We start from the raw sequence: 25682 nt of genomic DNA, 5'->3' as shown, positions 1-25682 counted from the left end.
GCGTTTTTATAAACTCTGCCTGGTCCACACTGTGAGTTCAGCAACTTTGAGATATCATGAGCGTGGAGTCATCCCGAAGCCACTGGAGCTGCCCTAAATTGAAGCTTCTCTCTGTTTCCATTGCAAACCTCCTTGTTTTCCTGGTTTGACATTCTTCCAGGCATGTTGGGCTGAAGCTTGGCAGGTTTTCTAAATAGTTCTAGCAGATGTAGAGAAGGTTTTCCTCCTCGGAGTTCCAAGGGAATGCATCCTTCCAGGGGAGGCAAAGCAGCAGAGGAGAGCCAGGCGGTTTGGTAGGTGGGAGCAGGCCCCAGCACCGGCTGCTCACAAGGCTGTAGGTCAGAAAGTGACTAGAACCAAGGGCAGGTGTCCTCTCTCCTCCCCTTCCCTAAAGAGCATTTTTCTGACTCCGGCTGACACTTGCTAGGGTAAGAAGCCATCAAGATCCTCGTGGATAAAGGAGCACACACTGAAAAAGCTTCTTTTGTGTGTACCCACGGTCTTTACAGATGCATGGGGAATCCATGCCTGGTATTTCCGAAGGTGATGTCTTTGACTTCCTCAGAATTAATGGATTTTTTGGGTCAGGGAAGCCCTAGGGCTTGGAACAGATGTAAATGGGGAAGCAGTTTTCCTTCTCTATGTGTTTTGAGACTTTTGTGGTGGTTTATAAAGAAACAATAAGCCCAGGCCCCAGCTCTGTGCAGCTGAAGGGGAAGAAACGCGCTAGGAAGGCAGGTGCTGGTGCCCAGGAGTGGAGGGGAGGCTGGTTTAGCCCGAGTGCAGATCACTCTGGATTTGGTGCCATCTGCCAGCAAGCCTTGGGGACCCTTGGGGAGCTGCCCCCTGCTTTCACCAGCGTCCTGCACACAGCATGCCTGCGTGGCTGCTGCCTCATCACCTTCTTGGAGCAGTGGAGTGCCGGGCTCCTGTGCTGCCCTTCTGTGAGTCTCCAGGTGGGAGCTGAGGCCTGGTGTCAGGAGCTGAGGAAGAGACTTCCTATCTCAGATGCCATGTGTTGTGCTCCATGGGTCAAGGGTGAGGCCTCCATGAACCTGCCTGCCCAGCCCTTCCTTTCTGTCAGGTACCCCCGCCACCTGCAGGCTGTGGATTCGGATGTCTTGGGAAACCTGCCTTGGCGCCCGATACCACCTTCCCCTGACACTGGCTGGTTCCCACCAGGATCCTCCCAGAACACTGGGGCGTTGCTTCCCGGGCCGCTCCGTAAAGTGCATAGAATAGACGTGGTGCTCCCAGAGCCTGGTGGAGAGCCAAGCACACATCCGCTCTATGGCGAGCCCTGGGACCAGCAGTGCCCTGAGCCACGATTGGTGAGATCACTGCTCCCCGAAGGCCAGGCTGACTCCTAGGACAGTGTGACATCTCTGCTCCCTGCCACACGGAGTGAGCCCGGGACAAGGCTCCACCTGCTGATGGTCTGCCCCTGGTCACTTCCCATCAGCCTCTCTGCGCTTAGCTCTGGGCTGAGCAGTGGCCCTGGGACAGACAGCAGCAGTTCGGGTGGAGCCACCCCACCAGCCTCCTCTCTGACCGTCAACTTCTAGAGTGCCTTGGGAGTCCCCCCAAACCTCTCTGTTCCTTCCACAAAAATCTCCAGTTTCTCTTCTTCCTGTAATTAAAGCATTTCTCTTTCCTCTATAATTAAGTCTATGAATTTCAAGATGCTTTTAACAGTCGTTCTTTTCTTGGCATTTGGATTTGTTTGGTCATCGAGCCTGGAGCTGAGCTTTCCTGGTGTTGTTCCAACTGTTCCTTTCTTTAGCATTTTATGGAAGAAACAGAAAGTAATTGCTACTTGCTTCTTGTTTCTAGGAAGCCCTGCCTGAAGGAGCAGTCTTTGAGGACAGAAAGATCTGCGCTGTCCAGAGCGGCAGCCACTACCCTAGGTGGCCACTGAGCACTCCGCGGTAGCCAGTGCCACCCGTGGTGGAATGTGAAGTCCAGTTTCATTTCAGTTCTTCTAAATGTGAATGGCCCCATGTGGCCAGTGGCTTCTGTGCTGGAATGTGCAGGTCCAGGGAAATCTGTAGGTGTTGCACAGATTTCGGCTGCAGACAGAGCCCGAGTGACCCTGGCCCTGGTGTTCAGGGCAAGTGAACCAGGCGCTCTGCCCAGGGAGCGCCTGGGGGAGGGTGCAGGCCCCTGGGAGGTGTCGGCTGAAGGGCTGCAGCAGCACCGCATGAGTGCCTTCAGGCTTCCAGCACTTTCCACCTATCTCTGAGATTGTGCCCGTTGTCTCGGTATGGGTGATAGCGCAGGGGAGTGGTGTGGCTGCGCGGGGTCCCGCTGCTCCATCTCCAGTGCTGGGAAGAGACTGCTCTTGGCAGCGAGCCATGCCCCCGCTATCTCACAGTGTAAACAGAGACGGTTCAGAAATTCCAAGAATCTCTTTCTGCCTGTGAGCCAAGGTGAGAGCGAAAGGATGCACTGTCCACGTCTCTGCCGCCCGTCCTGCGCAGCAGCCGGGCTCCTCGGGGAAGGAGAGGAAGCCCAGGAAGGCGGAGGGCGTGCTGTGCAGGCTCAGCGGGTCCCCGAGCCTGCTGCACTCATCTTGTCAGGCTCCGTTTCCGAGTCAGTCCTGTGGGTCAGGCGGACAGCAGAAGCCTGGAGCCAGCCCTGCCCCTCTGGAAGGGCCCAGCTGGAGTGCAGGGAGAGGCCCCAGTGCACAGCCCTTGTTGGGGTTCTCGGGGTCTCGCAGGCCAGCTGGGTGCGCTCTGGAGACATGCCTGCCAGGCTGTGCTGGCCCTGGGAGCCGCTCCAGCTGGGTGGACTGAGCAGTGTCCGCAGCCCCCAAGCCTTTTGTCCCCAAGGGACATCCACTGAGCCTGCCCCAAGGCCTGTGAGCCAAGGATTTGGGCCCTTTTGAGGGATCCAGACTTCTTCCACGGATCCTCCTGCCTTGCTCCGTGGGGGTGGAGGGAGTCTCGTGGGACAGGAGGGACCTTCCCACTTCTCTGTCTTTCTCCAGGGCCCCGCTGCCTGCCCCAGTCACGGGGTCTTCCCCCATGGTGGGGACGCAGAGAGCTGACTTGCCAGTGTCCTTGTCAGGACGACCTGAGTGAATGACAGCAGAGACCCCTGGCTTTGGGACTTTCGGGCCCTTGTCTCATGACCCTTCTTTAACAGCTGACGCTTAGTTACTTCCAGAAACTCCTGAGAGTGAGTTTTACCCCAGGAAGGGCGAGGGCTGTGCGCTGGACCTGGAGTGGCACTCTGAAAGCTCCGTGCCTGATGTTCAGAGGTGGGGCTGTGCCCAAGTGGGGCTGTCCATCACCAGGGCCCCCGGCATTTGGATTTGTCTGACGAGAGTTGAGCTTTCCTGGTGTTGTTCCAACCTCCCCAGGGGACCTCTCCATTCACAGCTGAATGGACCTACCCTGGGAGGTGGTGGGAACTGCTGGAGGAAGTAGGCTTGGGCCTGCTCTGGGGATTGGGCCTTGTCCCTGGCCCCTTCCTGGCTCTCTCTCTGCCCTGCTGCCATGCTGAGCAGCTTCCCTCTGTCAGACCTTTCTGCCTTGGAAGTGGCTGACCATGGGCAGAAACTATGAGCTGAAATCAATCTTCCCTCGTCTAAGTTCTTTTCCGCTAGTATTTGTCACAGCGTAAAAGGCTGATTGACACAGCAAGCCAGGGGGACACAGGGGAGCCATGCAGATGGAGGATGGGGGGTGGTGACGGTTGGAATGGTTCGAGGGTCTCCTGCATTTAGATGGACACACAGGGCTGGCCGTGCCTAGCCTTTGGGTAGAGACCAGACACCCGGCCTTTTCAGGATGTACTCATCCGCCGTTCTCTGAACAGTGGAAAGAGGCCTGGGCATATGAGCCTTCACAGCTCCAAGGCCTCCTCTCCAAGGGCAGCTTCTCTTCCTCTGTTTGAGTGGAAGGCATGGCGACCTTTCCGGGCTCCTCTCAGCACGGTTTCCAGAGAGGACCCGTCCATCTGTCTCTCCATTTCCATCCTGTGCACAGGGCCCTTGGTGCCCACGGGTTCCCCGTTGGTGCCGTGTCTGCGAGGCTGTCTGTGGAACCCTGCTCTGCAGGCTGCTCTGCCCCCTCCAACCTGTGTTCTGTGTAATTTGCTCTACATGCTTTGGGATGAGCAGGAGCCTTAAGAAACTCAGCTGGGTTCCCTTTAAAGTCTCTTCATTAGGATCACATTTGATTTTAGGAAAGTAAAGACCACTTGGAAAATGCTGGCTGTCCATTTTGGGGTTCTGGTTTAGATGGGAGGTGTCCCCACAAGCTCATGTGAGAGACAGTGCAAGAAGATTCACAGGGAGGTGGCTGGGTTACGAGAGCCTTGACGCAGCCAGCGTGTTAATGCCCTGGTGGGGCCGACGAGTGGTGCCTGGAGGCCGGGGTGTGGTGGAGGAGGCGCGTCTCTGGGGTGCACCTTTCGGGTTCATGTTCTCTCCTTGTGGAGCAGAGCTCTCTCTGCTTCCTGGTGCCATGTTCCCAGCTGCTTCCCTCTGCCACACTCCACCACCATGACGTTCTGCCTCATCTCAGGCCCCGAGGAATGGAGTCTGCCTTCTATGGACAGAGACCTCTGACACCCTGAGCCCCAGTAAGCTTTTCCTCCTTGAAATCGCTCTTTTCAGGTCTTTTGGTCACATCAGCAAAAGATAAATGAATAAAAAAGCTGAATAGAACAGTTAAGCTGTTCCAGAAAGTGTTGAGGTCGTTAGGGAACTTGTGACTGTCACGCTGTAAAAGTACAGAGCTGTTTCTGTAATAGAGCAGAAGGGGTCGTGGGCTGTGGGCGCCTCCCTTGGATCTGTGTCCAAGCAGCATCGCCCTGTCTTCCTCCCTGTTTTCTGACCAGGTGGCCGAGTAATACTCTTGTGGCCCTTTGAGTGACCTCTCCATAAGGGGCCACCGAGGACCCCATGCATTCCTGTGGCCTTCTCCTGCAGGCGGAGACTCCCGGGTTCCACCCTGGGTCTCTGAAGCAGGGGCTCTGGGGTGGAGACCGGATCCTGCTGCCCGGGACCGGTGCCCTAGTTCTCAGGACCTCGGATGCATAGCGCAGATGTGGTCCCTAGGACGTGGAGCCCAGGCGCATCCACTTGTTCTAGGGCTGATGCTTTTACTTGCGAGGTCCTCGTTTACCTCTCCACCCTGTTCCTGGGTGGCCACTGCGGCACTGTGCTTGGCGCGGGTCACTGCAGGTGGAGTTCCCCCGACTTTCTGTGTCAGACCTGACATGCTTGCTGGGTGCCATGGGGTCAAGGTCAGGTTTCCCCAGACACTGTCCTGCAGAGGATCCCAGGTGTGTCTGACTTCCCTTCACAGGTGAACACAGGGCCCACCCACTGCCCTGTCATATCCTCCGTGGATGATGTTTGAACGGCCTTACATGGAGTCCTCCCGCAGTCCTGTTGCAGCCCAGGCCACGTTCTCTGGCTCAGGAGCAGCACTGCCACAGCAGGCCAGGCCGTGGGTTGGACCCCTGGGGGCCCCGCTCACTAGCCAGGGAGCCACCAACCATGAGTGGAGTGGGTTATGGCAGTACCTGGCGCAGGAGCTCTCAGGCTAGCGGAGATAAGGGTGTGTGCGAGAGCTCAGCATGAAGCCCATGCACCTAGCTGCAGGCAGGGAGCAGCCCCACCCTCCAGTCCTGAGAGAAAGCAGAATCAAGGGACAGGAAGTGGGGAGAAGAGCACGTCCGTCCTCCTTACAGTGCTTCCTGCCTGGTGTGCTGGCCCCAGGTGGAAAGCACGTGCTCCTGCCGTCCGTCTGTGGAGCTCCCCACGGGCACTCCGATGCCCTGTGTGCCTGCAGCTGGGCTCCCCAGCTCTCTCAGGCTCAGTTTCCAGTGAATACTCCTGTGTCAGTTTTGTCCAACGCGTTCTCTGCCACCCCCTCATAATTCCGCGGTGACCTGACATACGACTATGATAGGCTCTTCAGGCAGCGACGTGGATTGAGCATGACTGCAGGCCAGACACTGGGACTCCAAGGCCACAGGAGGAGCAGACTCTGCCCTTGAAGGGTGCCCATTCCAAGGGCGCAAGCACAGATGGTGGAGTGTCCTGTGCGTTCTCCCACGTCTCCACCCTCGTGGTGTCACCAAGGCGTGGCCCGAGGAAACGTGGATGGTTAACATCCCTCTGGTAGGTCGCTCGATTCTCACTGGGCTCTGAGACAAGCAACGGATTCTTTTTGCAGCTGAACTTGTGATGACAGTCCCAAGGCCCAGAGAGCCCGTGCGGACACCTCAGGTGGTGCAGCCTTGCCTGCGAGAGGGGCAGCCCTGCTCCGCTTCAGTACCGTGGAGGAGTCGTCCACCCCCTTCTGCACTCTGTAGGAATGTGACTGGAGGTTGAGGAAGGCAGGCTTTCTTCATGCCAAGGATAATGCTTGCATGAAGTCACCATGGTTCACACGGCTCTTATTAGGAAAAATTCAGAATAATAAAGTTCCTACTGAGTCCCAAAGTAACCTAGATCAGGAACCCCTTGAACTCTCTCCAAGAAGAACTAGCAAGAAGCAAACGTGTGTTTTCATCACTGAGCTGAACATTGATGTGGAGACAGAGACAGGGAAGGAAATAAGGAAAAGGAGATGTTTGGGGAAGGGAGGAGAAGGCCCTCAGGTGGAGCGGCCACACAGGGCCTGACTCTCACCAGGAGGACAGGCAGGCCGGCCGTGCCCAGCTGTGGTCAGGAATCTTCAGGTCTCCTCCTGGAACGGGAGGAGGAAGAAGAATCGGAATGAAGAGCAGGAGGGGGGCCAGGGTACCCACAGCCAGCAAGTGTCCTGAAAGCCCTGTAAAACGTCCTGTGTCCCCTACAACAGACAGTAGCAGCAGCACGAGAAGAAAGGCAAAGCAGCCCGGCCTTTGTCTCCCCTCGGGTCTGGGTGCCCAGAGACTGGCTTCCTCTCCAGGTGGACATCCCCTGTGCTGGGCCCTGAGAGGCTGCCCTCCAGCCCCCGCCTCATCCCGTCTACTGCCTGCAAGTGTCTGGACCCCTGTCCCGTGGCGGGTGTCACCTGCTCTGGCCGACCCCTGGTTTTCTTTCCTGGGCTCCTTGGGAGACCGCCTCTTCCTCGCCTTCTAGCTCCCTGCTGTCTACTTGGCTTTCTCCCTGGGGGTCCTCACGAACAGGAGGGCCACTTAGGGTCATGTGATGGGCCGGGAGTCCCTCTGGAAGGTGCCGGTGCCCTCCGTGTGGTGTGCCCCGGGCCCCCTTTCACCTCCACTGGGGTCTTTACGGAAGAGGCACGGTTGTCACCACAACCCCATTACAGCTGCAGAGGCCAAGTCTCAGGGCCAGGCGAGTGTCCAGGGCCACTCCAGGTCAAGGCCTCCATGAGCCCGGGGTGCCGGCAGCCATCACTGTTCCTGGGCCCTTGGCTGGGTCCCCAGTTTCCTCCGTCCTGTCGTGTTCAGCAGGTGGTTCTTACCCAGAAGTTTGCTCTTGGCCTTTGAGTTCCTGCAGGTGCCCAGCACATATAGGGAGGGTGGACGGGGCCTGCCAACCACTCTTGCTGGCGATGCCTGCTGCCTCCCTGCCCGCGAGGGTTGCACTGGGGTCCTCAGCCTGTGAGGACGGCGCTCCCTGTGGGACACCCTGTTCCCGTGGCTTCCCTCCCCTCCTGACTCCCCTGAAGATGAGACGGATCGGGAGCCTGTGCCCCCGACTTTAGGGTGACCCTCCTCGTGGTGAAAGAGTCAGGCCCTGTGTGGCTGCTCCACCGAGGGCCGTGCATGTGATGGGGCAAATTCCCAGAAGCCCTTGCTCACCTGTGTGACACCCCTTCCCTCCTTCTCCCAGTGGCCTCGAAGGCAGGAGGGAAAGTGGCCCACTCTCAATGTCAGGCAAGGGGGCGGAGCCTCGGAGAAAGGGCAGGATTGCAAGTGCATGAGCTTCCCTGACCCTCAGTCCACTGCTTCAGGACCCATCGGACTTGCTGGCCCAACTCCGGCTTGCTGATGGTGCTGCGTCAGGAGTGGCCACCAGAGTCTGGTTTTAACTGGCACTTCCACAGTTGTGCCATTTGTCCCAGTTCGCTAAGAATCATCTGTGTCAGTTAGCTCTCCGTTCCTGTGACAAAGTACCTGAGAAGATCAACTTCAGACGAGGAACGGCTCATTTTGGCCGAGTGTGTGAGAGGTTTTAGGCCACGGTTGCTTGGCCCTGTCGCTTTGTGTGTAGGAAAAAATGGTGTAGGTGGGTGGCAGAGGAGGCTGCTTACCCAATGGCAGCTGGTAAACAGAGAAGGGAAAGGGCCAGGGGTCCAACATGGGCGTGCCCTCAGTGACCTCAGCGGCTTAAGGTCCCATGGCCTCCAATAGCATCACCCTGAGGACTGAGCCTCTACCAAATGGCCTCTGGGTGATGCAGGGACCCAACCATAGCAGTACGAGAACACCGCCCTGGACAAAGGCCAGATTCTGCCAGTGGCTCGGGTTGGCATCACCTGGGTGTTGTAGTACGAGATTGTGCCACTCAGGATGTTCAGATGCAGGAAGGAGCCACTGCCTCGTCCCTCTTCCTGCTGCTGCTTTTCATTGGCCACCTGAGCTTCCCCTCCCCAAGGTGGCTCCAGCCCATGCACAGGTCTGTGGGCCGCTTGCCACCATGACCCTGTGTGAAGAAAGGGTCCCTTCTTCCTGGTTTCTGTGTGTGGCTTTTCCCACGCTGGCCTCCACTGATCTGCCTCCTGTCTTCTCTGGCTTCCTGAGATGTCTCTTAGGAAGCAGTATGTCCCCAGCTGGTCCCTCGGCCAGCCTCCCAGGCCCGTGTGCTCCTCTCATATGACACAGCAGTGACTTGTGGACCTGCTCTCTGCAGTCTGGCCTCTAGCTCAGCTGGACAGGGCCTTCATCCTGGAGCCCAGTGACGGCCTCCAGCAGAGAGCCGTGCCTGGGTGACTGCACGTAAGCTCGGTTCAAGTGGGTTTGGCTTGTGAGCCAAGGGGGATGAAGAGGCTTTGTTCTTGGCTGGGGGTATGGGGGAGGCGAGGCCTCTGGGGCACAGAAGCCAGGTGACTCAGGACATGCACAGAGCACCAGTGAGTGGAGAACCTGGCGGCTCATGGGGCCGGTGCGGGCAGCCAGCTGTGTCCCCTGTGCCGCTTCAGCTGGGGGCTCTGGAGTTGGGAACCCTTTCCTGAAACCCCAGAAGATCAGGCTTTGGGGTGGAGACGAGCTCTTCCGGGAAGGCTGGGGTCTGCTTCCCTCCTCTGGTCTGACCTGGCTGCCTTCCCGATATCATTCACGCCCCCCAAGTGGCCAGGTCCGGGCAGGGCCACCATGCTGTCCTAGAAGTCTGGCTCCTGGGAGTCGCCTCCTCCCCAGGGCAAGTGAGGGGCATGGGCTGTCTGTTCAGGCCCACTGTCGAGGAGCTGCCTGCTTTGAGAATCCCACAGACACAAACACATCAGCTTTGCTCTGTGTTCCAGGGAACTGTCCCCATGTCTCCTGTAAGTTATCTCATGGCACGGTCCCCGAGCGGGCCTCTTCTGCCCGCGGCAACAGGAAGTTCAGCTGTGTTGCAATGTGGAGAGTGTTTTGACCCGTTTCTTAACGGGCTTGATTTTGTTATAGTCTTTGGTTTGGCTTACACCCAGACATTGATTAAGAGAGACAAAGGCAATGTCTTTGATCCCATATTTGACCCATGTTCTTCCAACACACGGCTGCTGGCGTCCACAGAGGCAGCTGGGCTGGGCCTGTACCTTCCTCACACCTGCTGCCCTCACACCTGTGCAAACAGCTTGCTCTGGGAAAGCAAGAACCGGGAATTCCCTGGAATCCAGGTGGGCTTTCCAAAGTTAAAGTTGCTCAAGGCCCAATTGATTTCATTGTAAACCTGGCCAAGTGCTTTCCATCCTGAGTCACTTTGAAGACCCTCAATGAAGTTCTTTCAACAAACAGTGAATTCTATAGAAGGAGAATATTTTATTTTTTAGTTTTTGTAGTAGGTTCTGTTTATTAAAGAACACAACTTAGTTTTAGTAGTTTATTTTTTCATGCACCCTCTCCCTAGAATTTAATTGATGTTAAGATGGGAAGGGAAAAACACGTGCATAGTGTGTGTGATCCTGTTCTGTGAAAGGACACCCCCGCTGTCAGTTAGGCCCCACCACAGCACCCAGCATTGTGCTCCAATTCCAAACACTCGAATGCGAGACTTTTTCTTAAGACAAAAACAGAGGTGTTCTTTCTCCAAGGAGAGGATGGTAATTACAGTCTCACCTAAGTCCTCAGCATTTCCTCACTTAGCGTTTCAGGAAGTGTGAATAGACCACCGCAGAAACCTGGAAATCAATGGGATTTGGGCAATTCCCTCTTCCATCTCAGGCAGGCGCTGTCTCTGGGTGGTTCTGCTCCCAGTCGGGGCACCTGGGCTGGGCTGCTGCTCCCCGGGACCCTCCCTGTTCCTGTTCTCTCGAGGTGTAGAGCAGTGCTACTCTGGGCAGGCAGGGCCTTGGGGACTGGTCTGCGGAGGAGCCCCCCTGCTGCTGGAGTGCCCACAGACCTCCTGCCCTGGGGTGAGCGTCCCAAGATGCAGTACCCAGGCCATCACCTCCGAGCACCTGCCGGTCACACTACCTGCCCCCAGGGAAGCCGTCCCCGCCAGAAGGCAGTGATCTGTCCCCTGGCTACCAGCTGCTTCTGGTTGGAATAAGCGTGAGTCGTTCTAGCAGATGGTGGTATCTCAGGAAAAGTTAGCGCCTGATGCTTGAAGCTGGACTCTCTGGAAACTAGGTCTCCCCTGTGGAGGGGAAGGTCCAGCCTGGTCCAGTGTCTCCCCAGTTGCTGGTCCAAGCCTCTACCCCAAACCCAGGAAATGGCCACTGAAGAGATGTCTCCCGAGCTCCATAAGGGGCATGCTTAGGTGCCTTTAGCCACAACACATGTGCTGCCCTTCTTGCGTGCCATAGCTCCCCAGTGGGTATCTTGTTTGTCCCGTGGCTCCAATTCCTGTTTTAGCATTTGGTAATCTCCCAGAGTGACCCTGGATGCTCAGCCTCCAGCAGGAGTCCCACTAGCTTTCCAAGGAGGGGAACTTCGTGAACTGGAGAATTTGCTTTTCCTCTTACTGACAGGGAGCAAGACCAAGGGACCCCGGCGTTTGCTAAATCCTGATTCTGTGTTCCTTTCGGTGTAGATGAGGAGTGTGGGTGGTCACTTTTACCAGAGCTCTCTGCCTCCACTGATAGGGCAGACTGAGCCAAAGTGCCAAAAACCCTGCTTGCACATATGATGCTCGGGAGGCCCACACACCACCTGGTCACCAGGTGACCACAGCTCTGTGCTCTATTCTGTCTTTGAACACTGCTTAAGGTTTTCCTTTGAGCATTGCTAACATTCCACAGGCCAGAGACGATACCTGGTGGCCGCTGATGTTGCATGGCCCAGGCTCGGGACAGTTCCATTTGTCATCTACAGACACCTACCGTGTGGTCCACGAGGTGTCTTATGTTGTCTGGCATGAAGTAGGACCAGACTGGGTGGGAAGGGTTGGGTAGGACGTCCAAGGAGAACAGGCAGAGGCCAGCAGGGGCTGCAGCCGAGTCTTCCCTGGGTATGCCGAGGACCCGGGTGGGAGGCGGCCCCCTCGGTCCCCTTCCTCAGTGTGCTGCCCTTCATGCAGCAGGGGAGGGGAGAGCATGCAGGTCCCAAGTCATAGCCACAGAAACACCAGCTCCCTGAGGGGCACCAGGTCTCATCATCTCAGTGTTCCAAAGGGGAACACTCACAGATTCTGGGAACGCAGGTGAAGCTGTGCAGGCCAGTTGAAGGAGGAAGGATGACCTTCCAATTCCTAACAGTGCAGGTCCCCAACACGTGGGACTTCCAGAAGAATGAGCAGCACGGTCGGTTCTGAAGGAAGCTGAAAAGTGGGTGTGCCAGTCGGAAGAAAGCCCTGCTGCTCAGACTAGAGCAGAACACGGCGAGTCCCCTTGCAGAGCCAAAGCAGGTGCGCAGGCCATTTTGGATCAGATGTCAACTGTGGGCTCAGGGAATTAGAGTAGGGCTGTTGAGACAGATGGTGGCTTCGACATTTAAAGAGGTTCCCGGGACATTTCTGTGGGTGGTGGGCACTGAGCGGTGGTACCCCTTGGTATTTCATTCCTTGACCTTCTGTGGCCCGAGGCGACCTGTTTCCTGCTGCCTGACAGAGCAGAGCAGTTATATCTTGCTTTTTTTTTTCCTCCCCAAAGTTTTTGAGAGTCGATCAAGATAAAGACAGAGATTGCAGCCTGGACTGTGCGGGCTCTGCTCAGAAACCCCTCTGTGCGTCGGATGGACGGACCTTCTTATCCCGCTGCGAGTTCCAGCGTGCCAAATGCAAAGACCCTCAGCTGGAAATTGCTTACCGGGGAAACTGCAAAGGTAAGCCCCCTTGATGGTCCGTGTATAGACCGTGGAGCTGTCGTTAGAACACGTGCCTGTGTTGCTTACTCTCACATCTGCTAAAAGTTTATATTGAAAGGCTAAAGAATTTTTTGTTTATAGTTTTTTTGAGCATGTGAAGGGTGAAGAGTGATTCTGTGAATTTCAAAGTAGAGTCATTTGAAAATTACTTAATGCTTTTCTTCTTAAAGTGTTCTGTGCTGTCATGAAACAAATCTATCCAAGTGTTTTATAGACTTCCCTGATGTCCCTCACCCAAGTTCATTGTTGGGTATTTCACTCTTCCTGGGTGTTCTCAGGTGGGTGCTCAATAGCACCTGTGTGGTTCCTCGCAGGTGTTAGTGCTGATTTTACTCCTGTGACATTCACTCTTCTTGACCTGGGATCTCATCTAGAGCTAACACTCCTGCCTAGAGCAGCACGTTGAAATGCTGCCCACGTTAATGAAGGGTTTGATGCAGGGAAAGATACTGGTGTTTCAAACACAAACAGAATCGCTGCACAAAGAGATCTGCCTCCTTTTTCTTTTTCTCTGGGAAACAAGACCACACAGGCTGGAGCAGCCTCTGGGTGGTGTTCGGGTCGCTTGGGGATTAGCCCCCGCAGTCCTCCTAGCTGAATAAAGCTCAGCCAGGGGCACAATGTCGGGCGTAGTTGACCAGGTTTGGAAAGCACTCGCTCCTCCTTTCATAAAGCAGCACACCAGGCCGATGGATCGGTGCTGCTGTTCCAGACTAAGGCAGAATGTTGCCACCTTCTTTATCCCTGAGAGCCCTCCCTATGGTCCAGACTCAGAGTAGTGGCTCCCAACAGAGGGGCGGCCAGCATGCCCTCTGGAGCCTGACCTCGGCACAGTGGCATACCTTCACTCTGTACACGTTGGTGTGTCCTGTCTGAAGACACTCGATCTGGAGCCTGGACTTCCTCTTAGCATGTGCATGTGGCTCTGCCCATGACTGATGGTTACACATTATCAAGGACATTTTCTGTTGTCATGGTTTGTTCAAAGTTATTCTTTGGGACATGTGGCATTTAAAGGCTACAGAAAGGCTTGATCCATGTAGCTAGGCAGGTAGATCTTCCAGGAAGAGTCCTGGGAAGGTCCTTCTACTCGTGAGGGTATATGAGAGAATGATACTCCTGAGACCAGAGTCCACGGTAGGTGCTTTTCCTGAAATGTTAACAGACTCGTGTTTTGTCCTCTTGTGCTAAGAGAGCTATGACAATCCAGGCAGAAGCCAATCTGAGGGTCCTATCACCAGGAGCAACAGGTGGGGTTGGGAGAGAAGGTGGAGCCAGGTTGTGGCAGACGTGGTTGGATGAAAATCCTGGCTGAGTACCCACACCGCCTTGCCCCTATGCACCTACACTACACCTTCAGCCAGGTGTTCCCAGGCTGCAGATGGACTAGTACCATCAAGGTCAGTCTGAGTTTGCTAAATCAGGATGTGCTTCTGAAGGGAAGAGACCAGCCACTTTCAAATGGGAACTGTAATCTGGATTCACTCATTAACCTCAATATGCTCTTGGGTTTGCAAAGAAAAAAATGTAATAAAGAAAGAATTTTATTTATACTTTTAATCAGCATGCTACAGGGGAAGGTAGGAGAGGCCCAGGACTGGCCATTCCTGAACACCTGGGGACTGACCACACCTGAATACCTGGGGACTGGCCATACCTGAGCACCTGGGGACCGGCCATACCTGAGCGCCTGGGGACTGGCCATACCTGAACGCCTGGGGCTGCTGGAGGTGGCCAGCCCCTCAGTTCACGGGAGGACTCCAGAGCTCAGTGTGCCCCAGGGAGCCAGGCACCGGGGTCCACACCTCTCTGAAGCAGGTGACTCTTGCTGAGAACCATCTCCTAGGCCTGAGGTAGCTCTAAAGGGTTGGACAGAGCTGGGGGCTGAAGGCAGAGGTCGGCTGGCTTTGCAAACCACCTCTGTACAGAGAGACAGTTCCCCGGGCAGGGCATGTTCTTCAGACTGCAGCCCAGATAGACAAAAGCTGCCCCCTGAAGAACGTGTTGAAGGGAAAGAACTATCATTTTTATTGTACAAAGCAAATACTGTTCTCAAATTAAAATTTTAGCAGGGAAAATAGTTTTAAAATGTTAAAATACAGTTAGGAAATACTTTCTTTAGAAAATATCTATAAAAATGAAGATGAACATAATACAAATTAAAGCATTGAAATTATTCTATCCAATTACATATGGCTATCTACAACAAAATAATTGGAAATTTGATTTTAGAAGTTGCAGTCCGTGCTCTGACTTCCTTGGTGGTGGTGGGGGAAGTGGGTCATACCATATAAGATAAATGACTTTTGGCAAATGCCAAATTACTTTTTCTCCCTAAGCATCCATTCTGACCCACAGAAATGAGCAGAACATAACTTATTAAATGTCATCTACCTGAAGTTCCAGATTCCCTATCAGTATTTTGTCCTCGTGACATTCTTCTTGGTGGGCATTGAGTTTCGGCATTCTGTTTTCCATCTCTTTGGTGGCATCGCGGATGAAGAGCCACACATGTGTCTCCTGCCCACTGAGGAGGGTGCTCTGCGGGCAGCTCAGCTCTCTGGGTCTAGCATCATGTTGTTGGCTCAACCTGGGCTCCTTCAGCAGGTTCTGAGAAGGCACTTGGTAGGAACAAACCCACCAGCTCATCTTCTGCCTAAGGACCAGCCCCTGCAGAGAAGCAGCGTCGCTCTCCAGCAGGAAACCCCAGGAGTCTTTTCCTCTCCCTCTGTTGGGCCTCTGTGGTCCTTGGGGAGAGGGCCCTCTAAACATCAGACTTTCACGCAACATCTTAGAGGCCGGGAGCTAACTGGCCTCCTCCGAGGAGCTCACAGTGGTCTTCAGTGGTGTTTTCTGTTGGATCCCAGATGTCCACACCACCCAACCTGTCCCCAGACCGTCTCTGGAGGTGGGGTGCTGGGCCCATGGTGGCAGGACACCGTGCACGCCTCAGGGACAGGCACGCGGCCTGTGTGGGTGTGCTGAGGGCTGCTTTGCTATTTAATGCCCAGTGGCACCTGCGTTTCTGGGGCTGTCAACACTGGACCTCCGGAACCTTGACCCACCTGGCTTCCTACAGCTGATGGGTGCAGAAAAACTGCTTATTTCTCTATTGACAAAGAATAAGGCTGCCTATTTATTTAGAAAGATAATGTTCATTTAAGGAGTGTTTTTCAAATGGCAGGACACACGCCCACCAATAATGGGCTTCACTCCACCTTCTGCTTCTCCAACCACAGACCCCTTCCCTCTGAGAGATCTCACACCCTTACTGAGAAGGACTGTGGTTCTGCATGATTGTCCTTGGGTTTGGGTGCTTCCCCTCAGGAGCAGTGTGGCCCTGGGTGTAGAAATCAGAGTGAGGTGCGTCCATCCACACAGGGCACTCTCCTGTCCCCCTCGTGTTTGAGTCCTGTGTGCCCAACCTGTGATGAAGACTCAGGTGTGATTCTGTGCCATGGCTGCCCTCCCCTCCACCCTGTGCTGCAGAAGGTGGCGATTTAAGGGTGAATGTGAGACCAGAGACGCTCCTGGAAGCCTTGGCTCGTGAGAACGGGTGCTGAGGGCATGGTGGGGCCTCGCCATCTGTCAGGATGGCTGGGTGTGTTCCCCTTTGCCACGTTCCTGGAGAGAACCCCAGGCAGACGTCCTGCTGAAGGGCTGTGTGGGGGCCGTCGGGGCAGCTGGTGCTGGCTGTGGCCTCTCAGGACGGGAGTCTGAGGGCCTCTGATAGAGGCCAGAATCTTCCTCAAGAGGAAGGGTGGACTCTCGCTCCCCAGGGCCTGGTTTCCTGGGTGGTGCCTCTGGCCCTTGGTTTGCAATACCCTGAAGGGTGGAGTCACTCTTTCTGTCGGGAGATTTTCGACGTGGGTGTCCCTCGCAGCCTGGTGTTGGCTTCCTGGCACCTGTCCCCGGCCTGCCTTCCTGGATAGCTGCCTCTGTTGCCATTTTCATTCACTTCATGGAAGAAATTCAATGCTGTAAACTTGTGACCCAAAATGGTGATGGAAATGGACAAGCAAAGCAGAGGTACCCCCCAGCAGGCTCATCAGCCAAAGGGATGTGATGAGGACAGCGCCCAGGCGGCTGCAGATCCCCAGACCTGCTTCCTAGGTGCGGCAGCCACCTGGTAGCCAGGCAGGACTTGCTCAAAGAGAGGGCCAGCTGCGCATCACACCCCGAAAGACAGCCAGCTCCATGCTGGGGCTGCCCTGGACAGGGCTTGGTGTCAGGGTGGGTCCCTTGCGGGGTCTCGGTCTCAGGGAGCAGGACCTTGGTATGGGGGGATCCCTTCCCACAGGCTGCTCTGCAGTGCCCAGCCTTTCCCACATGCTCTTGGAGGCCAGCACTGACGGACCTGCACTGCCCGGCCGTGGGAGGGTGACCCTGAGCCCTGGGTCTCGAGGCCAGGCAGGGTCTTGGCTCCATCCTCTCAGAGCTTAGAGGCTGCACATTGTACAAGACCCAGTTAAGCTTCCCTTCCTGGAGGTGGAGCAGGGGGCAGCTTCCTCTGTCCCCCAGCCTCCCTTGAGGCAGTAGGAGTAGCCGCCCTGCCTTTGACGGAGCTACTGCTGGTGCCCCCAGAAAGCCCAAAGCTGCTGCTGATGTCAGTATTTTGAGGGCACTTTCACATTTTTGGTGGGTGACAGTTCTGCGGGCTTGTCTCTTTTAGATGTCCTAGTTTGGAAGCAACAATTAAAATACTTGAGTCCCCATTTGATGTGATGGGGTTAGTGTTTCTGCATCTCATATCATGATCTAACCAGTGACCTGGACTAGAGTGGCAGTGGGTTACAGGGTGGATTTTTCTCACATTTTCATAGAAATTTGTGGAACTTGTTTCTTCAGAACTCAGCAAACACATTAATATTTTTCTTTTGATCTGAGACCAGTGGAACTTTCTTCTTAATGAAATTTCTGGCATTTAATTAAAAAGGCAAAAAAGAAAAAAAACAGGGTGGGGGTTGTGCGCCAGGAGGCCTCGGGACTGTTCTGAGATTTCTGGAAACTGCCTCGCAACAGATGCCCACAGAGTGGCTTCCTGGGAGCGTCCCAGGCCGGAGCTCAGGGAATGGGGCGTGTGGAGGGCCTCCAGGTCCTTCCTGCTGCTCACCACTGTCCTCGCTGCTGCCTCCCACCTCAGTCTGGGCCCCTGAGCACCCAGTGCCCGCCGCACACCCAGGGTGTGTGGCACTGGTGCTGGGCACGGGAGGCCGGGGCACAGGCCCCTCCCCGTCGGGGAAGGAGTGGACGTTGTCCAGTCACCCTTAAGATGAGGTTGTGAGCTCCTGCCTTTTGCCTGTGTGGACGCCAGAGTGACACCTGCGAGTCTGCACTGTCACTTGATCATTGTCATCACAGGGAGAGGTATCGATGGGCCCTCATCCAGGTTTGGCTGCAGGGCCCAGAGCCAGGCGGTCTTCCTCGAGGACCCAGCGTCATGGCCCACTGCACTGCCTCCCTGAGCCGGGCAGGTGTGTAGGTCTGACCTGTCTCTGCCTCTGAAACCAGGAGCCAGATCCTGCAAATTCTCAGGATCCCTCCTGTCTGAAGACTCCATTGCCCTGCAGGTGTCTCCAGCAAGCCTCAAGCCAGAGATCAGAGGGACAGGTCAGGAGCTGAAGTAGGGCATGCTGTGTCACCAAGGGCACCTGCAGCATCTCCTGAGGGCTGTGCGCCAGGCATGGCCCTAGAGCTGTCTCCAGAGAAACTGGCATGTGGTGTGTACGTGTGAGCAGCATTCGTGTGAGTGCTTGTGAGTGTGCATATGTGTGAGTGTGCCTGTGTGAGTGCTGGTGTGAATGAGTGTATGTGAGTGTGAGTGTATTCGAGTATGAGTGAATGTGTGTGTGAGTGTGCACATGTGAATGTGAGTACATGTGAATGCTGGTGTGAATGAGTGTGAGTGTGCCTTGTGTGAGTGTGCATGTGTATGTGCCTTTCTGTGAATGTGTATCTATGTGTGAATGTGTGTGTGTACTGGTGTGAGTGTAACCCTATGTGTGAGCGTGAGCACATGTGTGCACATGTACTGGTATGGCTGTGTCTGTGTGTGCATGTAAGTGTGAGAGCAAAAGTGAGTGTGAGCGTGTTTGGGTGGCTGACATGTTGGGAGTGAGTGGGTGCGGTGTGCGGGTGTACAGGGGTCCTGGCGTGATGGGTGAGTCTCTTCCAGACACGCTGCCCTCGCCAGCCCTGGTGCCAGGAGAGCGGCTGGGAATCGTGCTGTGTAGCCCTGGGAGAGCAGCAGCAGGGGCTCCCGCCTCGGGCGATGGTGGCAGGAAGCACAGGGTCCTTCCTCTGGGCCCTCCTCTGCTCTCTTCGGGGGCTGTGGCCTTAGGGCAGCACGACCTCAGCTCTTATGGCCAGTGGTGACAGCTGCACTTCCCGTGGGCCTCTACACTTCCCGTGGGGGGCCTTCCTTGGGGCGCTCACACACTGACCTGTTCTGGGGTGTCGAGAGCGTTGTCATCCTCGTGGGGACACGTGGCAGCCACGGCTCCTTGCAGAGACAGCACCTGTCTGAAACCTCACGCACAGGGAAGTGGCCTGCCGTTGGCTCCAACTTTTCCTCTGCCGTTGGGCACCCCCAGTTAGGCTCTGGGGGGTTAGCTGTATTCTGTTCTGCCTCTGTGAATGTAAATGAGGATTGAGCCCCTGCCCCCGGCTCTGGGGTCCGTGCTCTTTGTTGTCACGGAGCTGTACAGGGGCTGGCCACTGTTGGGAGACACTGCCTGGTGCATTTGCTGGCCCTGGTGGAGGCCCTGCCTGGCACCCTGCTGACTGCTCTCCCAGTCTGGTCTTCAAAACCACACGCAGGTACAACGTTTCAATTCTGGAACTCGGCGTCTGCCTTCTCTTGGTGCAGTGAAGAGAGGCCTCTGCTCCGAGGCGGTCCTGTCTGTGGCCCCCACAGGGGAGTGCAAGTTGCATACCAGCTGCCCTCGCTCGTTCCACCCATGTGCGATGCCAGCCCAGTCTGTGCCAGGCTCAGCCTGGGCCATGGAAAACAGGACTGCTCTTGACCCCAGGAGTCCCTGTGGCCACCCCCTAGCTGTGAGCACGCAGTGGGCTACCATCAAGCTTGTCCACGCCCAGAGGAGCCTTGCTTCCCTGTCACGTGATGGACAACAAAACTTTCACCTGTTCACCAAAGGTTCTGCCTGCTCCGAGGCCAGGGGCACTGCCGTGGTGCTGCCCTGCATCTCAGAGGGCCAGGGGAGGAGAGGGAGGGAGACCCGGCCTGAGCCTGCGGCGGTGGCCAGGAGCCCGAGGCAGCTCCCGGGCCTGGGGCTGTCTCGAGGCCTGTCTAGCCTTGGCCAGCTTCCTCGGCCATCCTTGACTAATCCTTTTAATTGCTGCTCTCCAAAGTCCCTCTGCAGGGAACATTCAGCACAGCCATCTCTTCTGATTACTGCTTAATCCTGTTTTGAGTGATTTTAGCAAAGAAGGAAATTATTTGCTTCCTGCTTGAAAGAAAGCCATCATCAGAATGAGTACCATGAAGCACCGCTCATTTCCCCCCAGTGGACGGCACGCTGTGCTTTCCACGGCCAATGTGCGCTCACTGGGAGCTGTCCCGCCACCTCCTTGCCATTCACTCCCCTCTGCAACTGAGGGAAAAGCAGCCACCAGCAGGATCAACTGCTTGTAAAACCCATTGGTGTTAAAAAAACGTCCACCAACAGGCTGCTACAATCCTGTCGGTGACGTCTGCTGAGCAGTGAGGGACTCTCGGCTTATAAAGTCCTGGCTGTTTCTGGAAATGGCAAAATGTTTCTAAAAACATGTGACCAACTTTGAATCACAGAGTTTTTCTTTGGTCTACTTGAAGCAGAATGGACAGTGGCACCCGTGAGTCTGGGGCCAGGCACGCGCCCCAAGACTTGAAGGCAGGAATTAAATAAAGAGAAACGTGTCTGGATGTTCGTTGCAGCACCATCCACAACAGCCAAATGGTGGACACACCTGTGTCCATAGACAGATGATCGGACAAAGCATGGCCTGTCCATGCAAGGGGACATTTCTGAGTTCTGAAAAGCAGTGAACATCTGGTCCCGCTGTAGCGTGGACAAATGTTGAAAATGTTGTGATATGTGAAGGAACAGATGCAAAGTCCACATACTGTATGATCCAGAACAGTAAGTCCACAGAGAGAGTGTATTAGCTGCTCTGGGCTTGGGCAGGGCTGGAGGGACTGCCTCAGGTGCACACTTTCAGGGTGACACGGGTGTCCTGGTGCTAGGCAACATGCTTGCTGCAGTGATATTCTGTTCGCACTACACAGAGAATGTGCCAAGTGCCACCGAAATGTACCCCTTAAATGGCCAAGGTGGCAAATTTATGTCACATGTAGTTAGTTGGACCATGATAAAAAAATAATTTTGCATGTATTTTGAGGATTTAATAATCAAATAGTTAGAAATAGTGTCCAGAGTAAAATCTTAATAAGGCCACACAGGTATCTGCCTGACCTATAATTTAATCACAACCTAATGACATGAATGTACGGCCTGTGAGTGAGCACCGGGGGATGTCCAACCTTGAGTTCCGCTCTCGGCAGAGTGACTGCAGAACTGGCAGCTTGGACAGGAGGGGTGGGGTGTGTCTTGGTATCTTTGGTTTGAGGAGCACAGGATGCACACAGCAGTTCCAAGTGACATTTAGGAGCAAGGAGGAGCCATGACTTTTCCATAGCTGGGCCCCTTGTGGTTGGGCACGTCTGTAGGCAGGTCTGCATGGCTGCTGCTCATGCTCACCGGGAGTGAGGACTGTGCCCGAGCAGACCTCCAGGATGAGGTGACTGACGGGTGGCCTGAGCGGCGTGGGGAGCTTGCTTTCCGACACTTCACAGGGTGACTGCAGACTTACTTGGAGGCACTATAACACAGACCCTGTGATTTCATGCTGCTATTGTCACTGTCTGCGCTGACTGATGGTCCTTAGTACTCTAGATGCAATCTTAGAATTTAATATCTAATAATCTCCAGGGCTACAGGTGTGAGAACTATCTAACCAGTGGCAAATATGAAACCTAGAGGCCTCAAGTTGTGCGGAAAAGTGACGTTTTCTTGACATACTCCAAGAGAGTTCAAATATTTGGAAATGGGTCCCCTGCTAGAGACCTGTGAGCCAGAGCCCAGGTTGCTTTTCCTCTTAGACAGTCAGCCATAGGCTCACTGAACAAGGAAGCAAACCTAGCACTGCTGTGAGTTTTCCTCAGCCAAAAGACTGCATTAGAACCTCGTGTTGCAGAGAGATGACCACCAGGCCAGAATGCAGGACAGATGGGAAGCAGAGGCCGGGTGGAGCGGAGGTCTTTGGACGGGCAGGCTGTAGCTCTGGGTGCAGCCCCAGTGGTACAGAGAGCCCAAGATAAGAGATGCAGAGACCTGGTAGAACTCAGAGCTGCCACAGACCTGCAGGACCCCCACTGGTGTGCCGGTGGCACTGTGTCCTTGCCAGTATCTATTCACCAGTGTCAAGGGGAGGAGCCTGTGAAGGTGGGGAGTGGAGACTGCGTGAAAAGGCATTGTTCAGACACCTGGCCGCTTTTGTCTCAGCCCCAAACATTTGCAAACATGGGGAAGCCATTCCTCCCAGGGCTGAACTCCAAAGGAGCTGTGTCCAGCTGTGGGCCCAGGAAGCCAGGCGCGTGCTTGCTTGTGGTAGTGGCCCTGGGTGTGGAGCCTGGTGCTGAACAGCATGCCGTTGTCCACACAGTTTCCTGCCGGTTCCTTGGGCCCCCCTCACCTCCCAGGATGCGGAGAGGTCAGCGTGGCTGCTTGGAGGCCCAGGCCTTCCATCTGCCTGCTGGCATCTGAACTCCTCGCCAGGGTTGTGGTCCCTGGGATGGAACCATTCTGAGGGCAAGCTGTGGGGAGAAGTAGCTGGTCTGGAGTGTGTGCATCTTGCTGCTGACCTGCCCATCTTCACAGTATCCGCAGTTCTCTACAGGGGGTAGCACCTGCTGCTGCCCCGGGAGCCTGGAGGTTTCCTGAGTCCCTCCTGTCCCTGGGGATTCCAGCCTCAACAGCACCAGCAGCACCATGCCTTCTGCCGTCAAGTGCACTAGCTCACTGCTGCGTTTGGGGCAGAGCCTGGCCCTTTCCTGCTGGGTTTTTAGGATTCCTGGCAAGAGACAGAAACTTCCTGTGCACCTGGGACCCTGGGGACCTGGGAAGAATGGGCTGTGGCTCTTCCGCCAGGTGCTTTCAGCTTGGGCAGGCCCAGTACTCCACCTGCGTCAAAGTCCCTGTTCCCAGGAGGTGTTCGGCCTCCACTACTGCTCAAGGGCCCAGGTGGGCCCAGGTGGGTCTCCTTGGGCCTGAGGAGAACCTGACTGTGACTGGGGTCATCTTCAGGAAGCAAGGTCCACTTGCTGCCCACAGATGTGCTCAGGAAGCTGACTGAGCCTCAGTGTCCCTCTCATCCAGTGTGGAGAACGACCCTCTTCTCACTGCGTGGCCTTTGTCGGGCGGCAGGACTGTGAGGCGGGAGCATCCCTCTCACCGGGAAGCCCCTGCCAACCTGGTGCGTGTCTGCGTCTCGCAGCTCCCTGCCGGTGCGTAACCCTGTCTGTCCTTCCCTGCAGACGTCTCCAGGTGTGTGGCCGAAAGGAAGTACACCCAGGAGCAAGCCCGGAAGGAGTTCCAGCAGGTGTTCATCCCCGAGTGCAACGATGACGGCACCTACAGTCAGGTGACCACCCTGCCGGGGACGTGCCACCCGGGCGGTGAGGGCGGAGGGCGCCAGGAGGGCGGGCAGCTGGCGGAGCAGCGGCCGGGGTGCCCCGGGAGGCCTCCCATTCGCACCGCAGAAGTGTCTCCCCAAGGAGCCTTGTGTGCGCAGAGGGGGGCTGAACACGTCTGTGCCCCATCGGGCAGTGTCCAGCTCTGCTGCCCACGTCCACCCGTCGTTGCCTGAGAACCTGGCGTGGGCAGAGCCTCGGCCAGCCTCTTAGACCAGGGGAACGGCCGGGTTGTTCAGGTTGGGTTTCAGGTGACAGGGCGCATGCGCAGCGTCAGAGCCAGGAGGGAGCTCCAAGACAGCCCAGCGGGCGGCCTGTGGCTGGAAGCTGACCAAGCCAGGCTTACCTATGGTCATGTCCTTAGCCAAGGGACGGTTGAGAGGCCAGGTCACCTTCAGGTGACAGCGTGGGATCCCTGTCTTACACAGCCGTTTGACCACTGAGAGATGGGTATGGAGAGTGAGGGTGCCTCTGCTGGTCTGAGCAGGGCCTGAGCCTGGTCCTGGAGGCCAAGGAGGCTCCCTGGAGGAGCACCCTCCCGCAGCGCTCCACCGCAGACAGGCTCCCGCCTGCCCAGGCCTCAGTTTCCCCATTGCAGGGTGAGGGTTGTGCTGCGGCGTCTGGACGGTAAAGGGCAGTTAGGTCCTTCACAACAAAGGTGCCCAGCACCCTCGTCCCTCTAAGATCTGCAAACCCTGCCACCCACCAGGGAGTCACCTTAAGTGGCACTGGCTATCCCAGGCCTCTGAAGTGACTCCACTAACATGGAGCTGGCCTCTCAAGCCACAAGCTCTGCTCCTGTGTCCAAGGATTGCTCACCACCTGTCCTTTGTCTGCAGGTCCAGTGCCACAGCTACACGGGGTACTGTTGGTGCGTCACGCCCAATGGAAGGCCTATCAGCGGCACCGCTGTTGCCCACAAGACGCCCAGGTGCCCGGGTAGGTCTGATCCAACCTCCGGCTCTGTGGAAATCAGTTGCCTCTTCTGGCTGTCTTCTTTATGCTTGCTTGTAATTCAAGAGGAAAGCCAGTTTGGTGGCACCCTGAGTGACAGTGAGAAGGGCTCAGGCTACTCGACAGCGTGTTGGAGGGAAGAAAAGCGGAGGTGCTTGTACACACACTCAGGGCGGAGGAGAGCACTCCCAGGAAGGCCTCCCTGGCCTGAGCCATGGGAGGGACCATGACTGGGAAATCTCAATAACCAGAGACTTTAGTCACCAGTGGAAATGACGCAGTGCTTACTTTGGCCAAGAAGGTGAAAACTTCTGGTCTTGTATACATAGGTTTTCAGAGAGAAAGTGGCTCATTCTTCATCGGTGAATTTCCGGAGGGTTTATTTGTGTTATTTTATTACTCATAAAAGGGCTAGATGTAAGAAAATTAGCAGGATAATAATCTGTGAAATGCTTTCTTTTCCATTAATATTTTACCAAAAAGGTTATAAATGATTCAGATCATTTTTACTTGAAAATGGTCTATAGCCCAAGTTTGGTTAATTTTCCGGGGAAATCTATAAGTTTCCTTGAAAAAAAATCTCATATCTAGCCTTCAAAATTCTTACATTCTACATATGAAAATAGGTAGAACTATCATCATATGATCAAATAAAGTATCAAACATTTCCCTCAACTTTTCATGTAAAACATTGAAACAGTTGCACTTAGAGTTCACTTTTAGACTTCTTTTCTAGTTAAGGACAGGCACTTTCTAGCTGGGAGTTCTGTTCATGCTCAGGGACTTAGGAAGAGTCCCAGCCCCCAGAGTGCAGGCTGGAGCTCACGATGGCATGGCCTCACGGGAATGATGCAGCTGCATATCCAGCAGCGTGAACCTCAGGACCTCACGTGGCAGGTCTCACGTGGCAGGTCTCTCGTGGCAGGTTCCATGTGACAGGTCCCGTGTGGCTTGTGATGTGGAATTGAATTATGGGTATTTCCCAAAGCTGCTTTGTTACCAAAGGCCTCAAAAGAGCTGGACAAAGTTTGAGTGAGCTCTCATTGACATCTAGTCGTTCTTTCATGGACTCCTGGAGGAAGCCAGGGGAGGAACTAAGAGGCTGTGCTGGGGCAGCCTCTGTGAGCCTTTCTGGCTCCGCACCTCCCCCTGCGTCAGCTTTCTGGGTGGAGTCTTCCCTCCTGGAGGGGAAGCGGGGAGGAGTGTCTGTTGCTGGGGTGGCAGGGAGGTTGTCTGAAAAATCAAGTAGTGCATGGAAGAACTTTCCCGGAAAACCGTGTGCAAAGTTGGCTGAACGGCGTACAATGTGCAGCACTGCCGGCCCACAGCCTGCTGGCTCTCATTTCCCAGCCAGCTGTCACTAGCACTCGGCTGCAGCAACTTCTCCGTCTTTCACTGATCCTATAGATGTTTTGGTCTGAGAAGTGGATTGGGAAAGAGAGTATTCTGTGCTTTTCCTCTAAAGGCCTGGTATTTACTGTGTGGAAATGCTACCGGTAGGAAGCAAAGACAGTAAAAGTGCGATCCACAGGGCACTCTCCTGGAACTCACGCTCCTACAA

The 25682-nt window shown here is 55.3% G+C and overlaps 1 protein-coding gene across 3 annotated transcripts in view; it reads left to right on the top strand.

Moving 5' to 3' along the window:
* The window catches only part of Smoc2 (SPARC related modular calcium binding 2), a 144108-nt gene that overhangs the window by 36749 nt on the left and 81677 nt on the right, over window positions 1-25682 (top strand). For all 3 annotated transcript variants that reach the window (XM_046449355.2, XM_046449356.2, XM_046449357.2), the window contains exons 2-4: window positions 12204-12375; window positions 23012-23118; window positions 24007-24106. In XM_046449355.2, the coding sequence (XP_046305311.1) occupies window positions 12204-12375; window positions 23012-23118; window positions 24007-24106 (379 nt within the window). The remainder of the gene's footprint in view (window positions 1-12203; window positions 12376-23011; window positions 23119-24006; window positions 24107-25682) is intronic.

The sequence above is a fragment of the Marmota monax genome, unplaced genomic scaffold, assembly GCF_021218885.2.
Source record: "Marmota monax isolate L192 unplaced genomic scaffold, Marmota_monax_Labrador192_F-V1.1 WCK01_AAM20220418_F8-fsc00083, whole genome shotgun sequence".
NCBI classification, from domain to species: domain Eukaryota; kingdom Metazoa; phylum Chordata; class Mammalia; order Rodentia; family Sciuridae; genus Marmota; species Marmota monax.
Note: the sequence above shows the minus strand (reverse complement) of the source record. Positions and strands in the feature narration are given on the sequence as shown.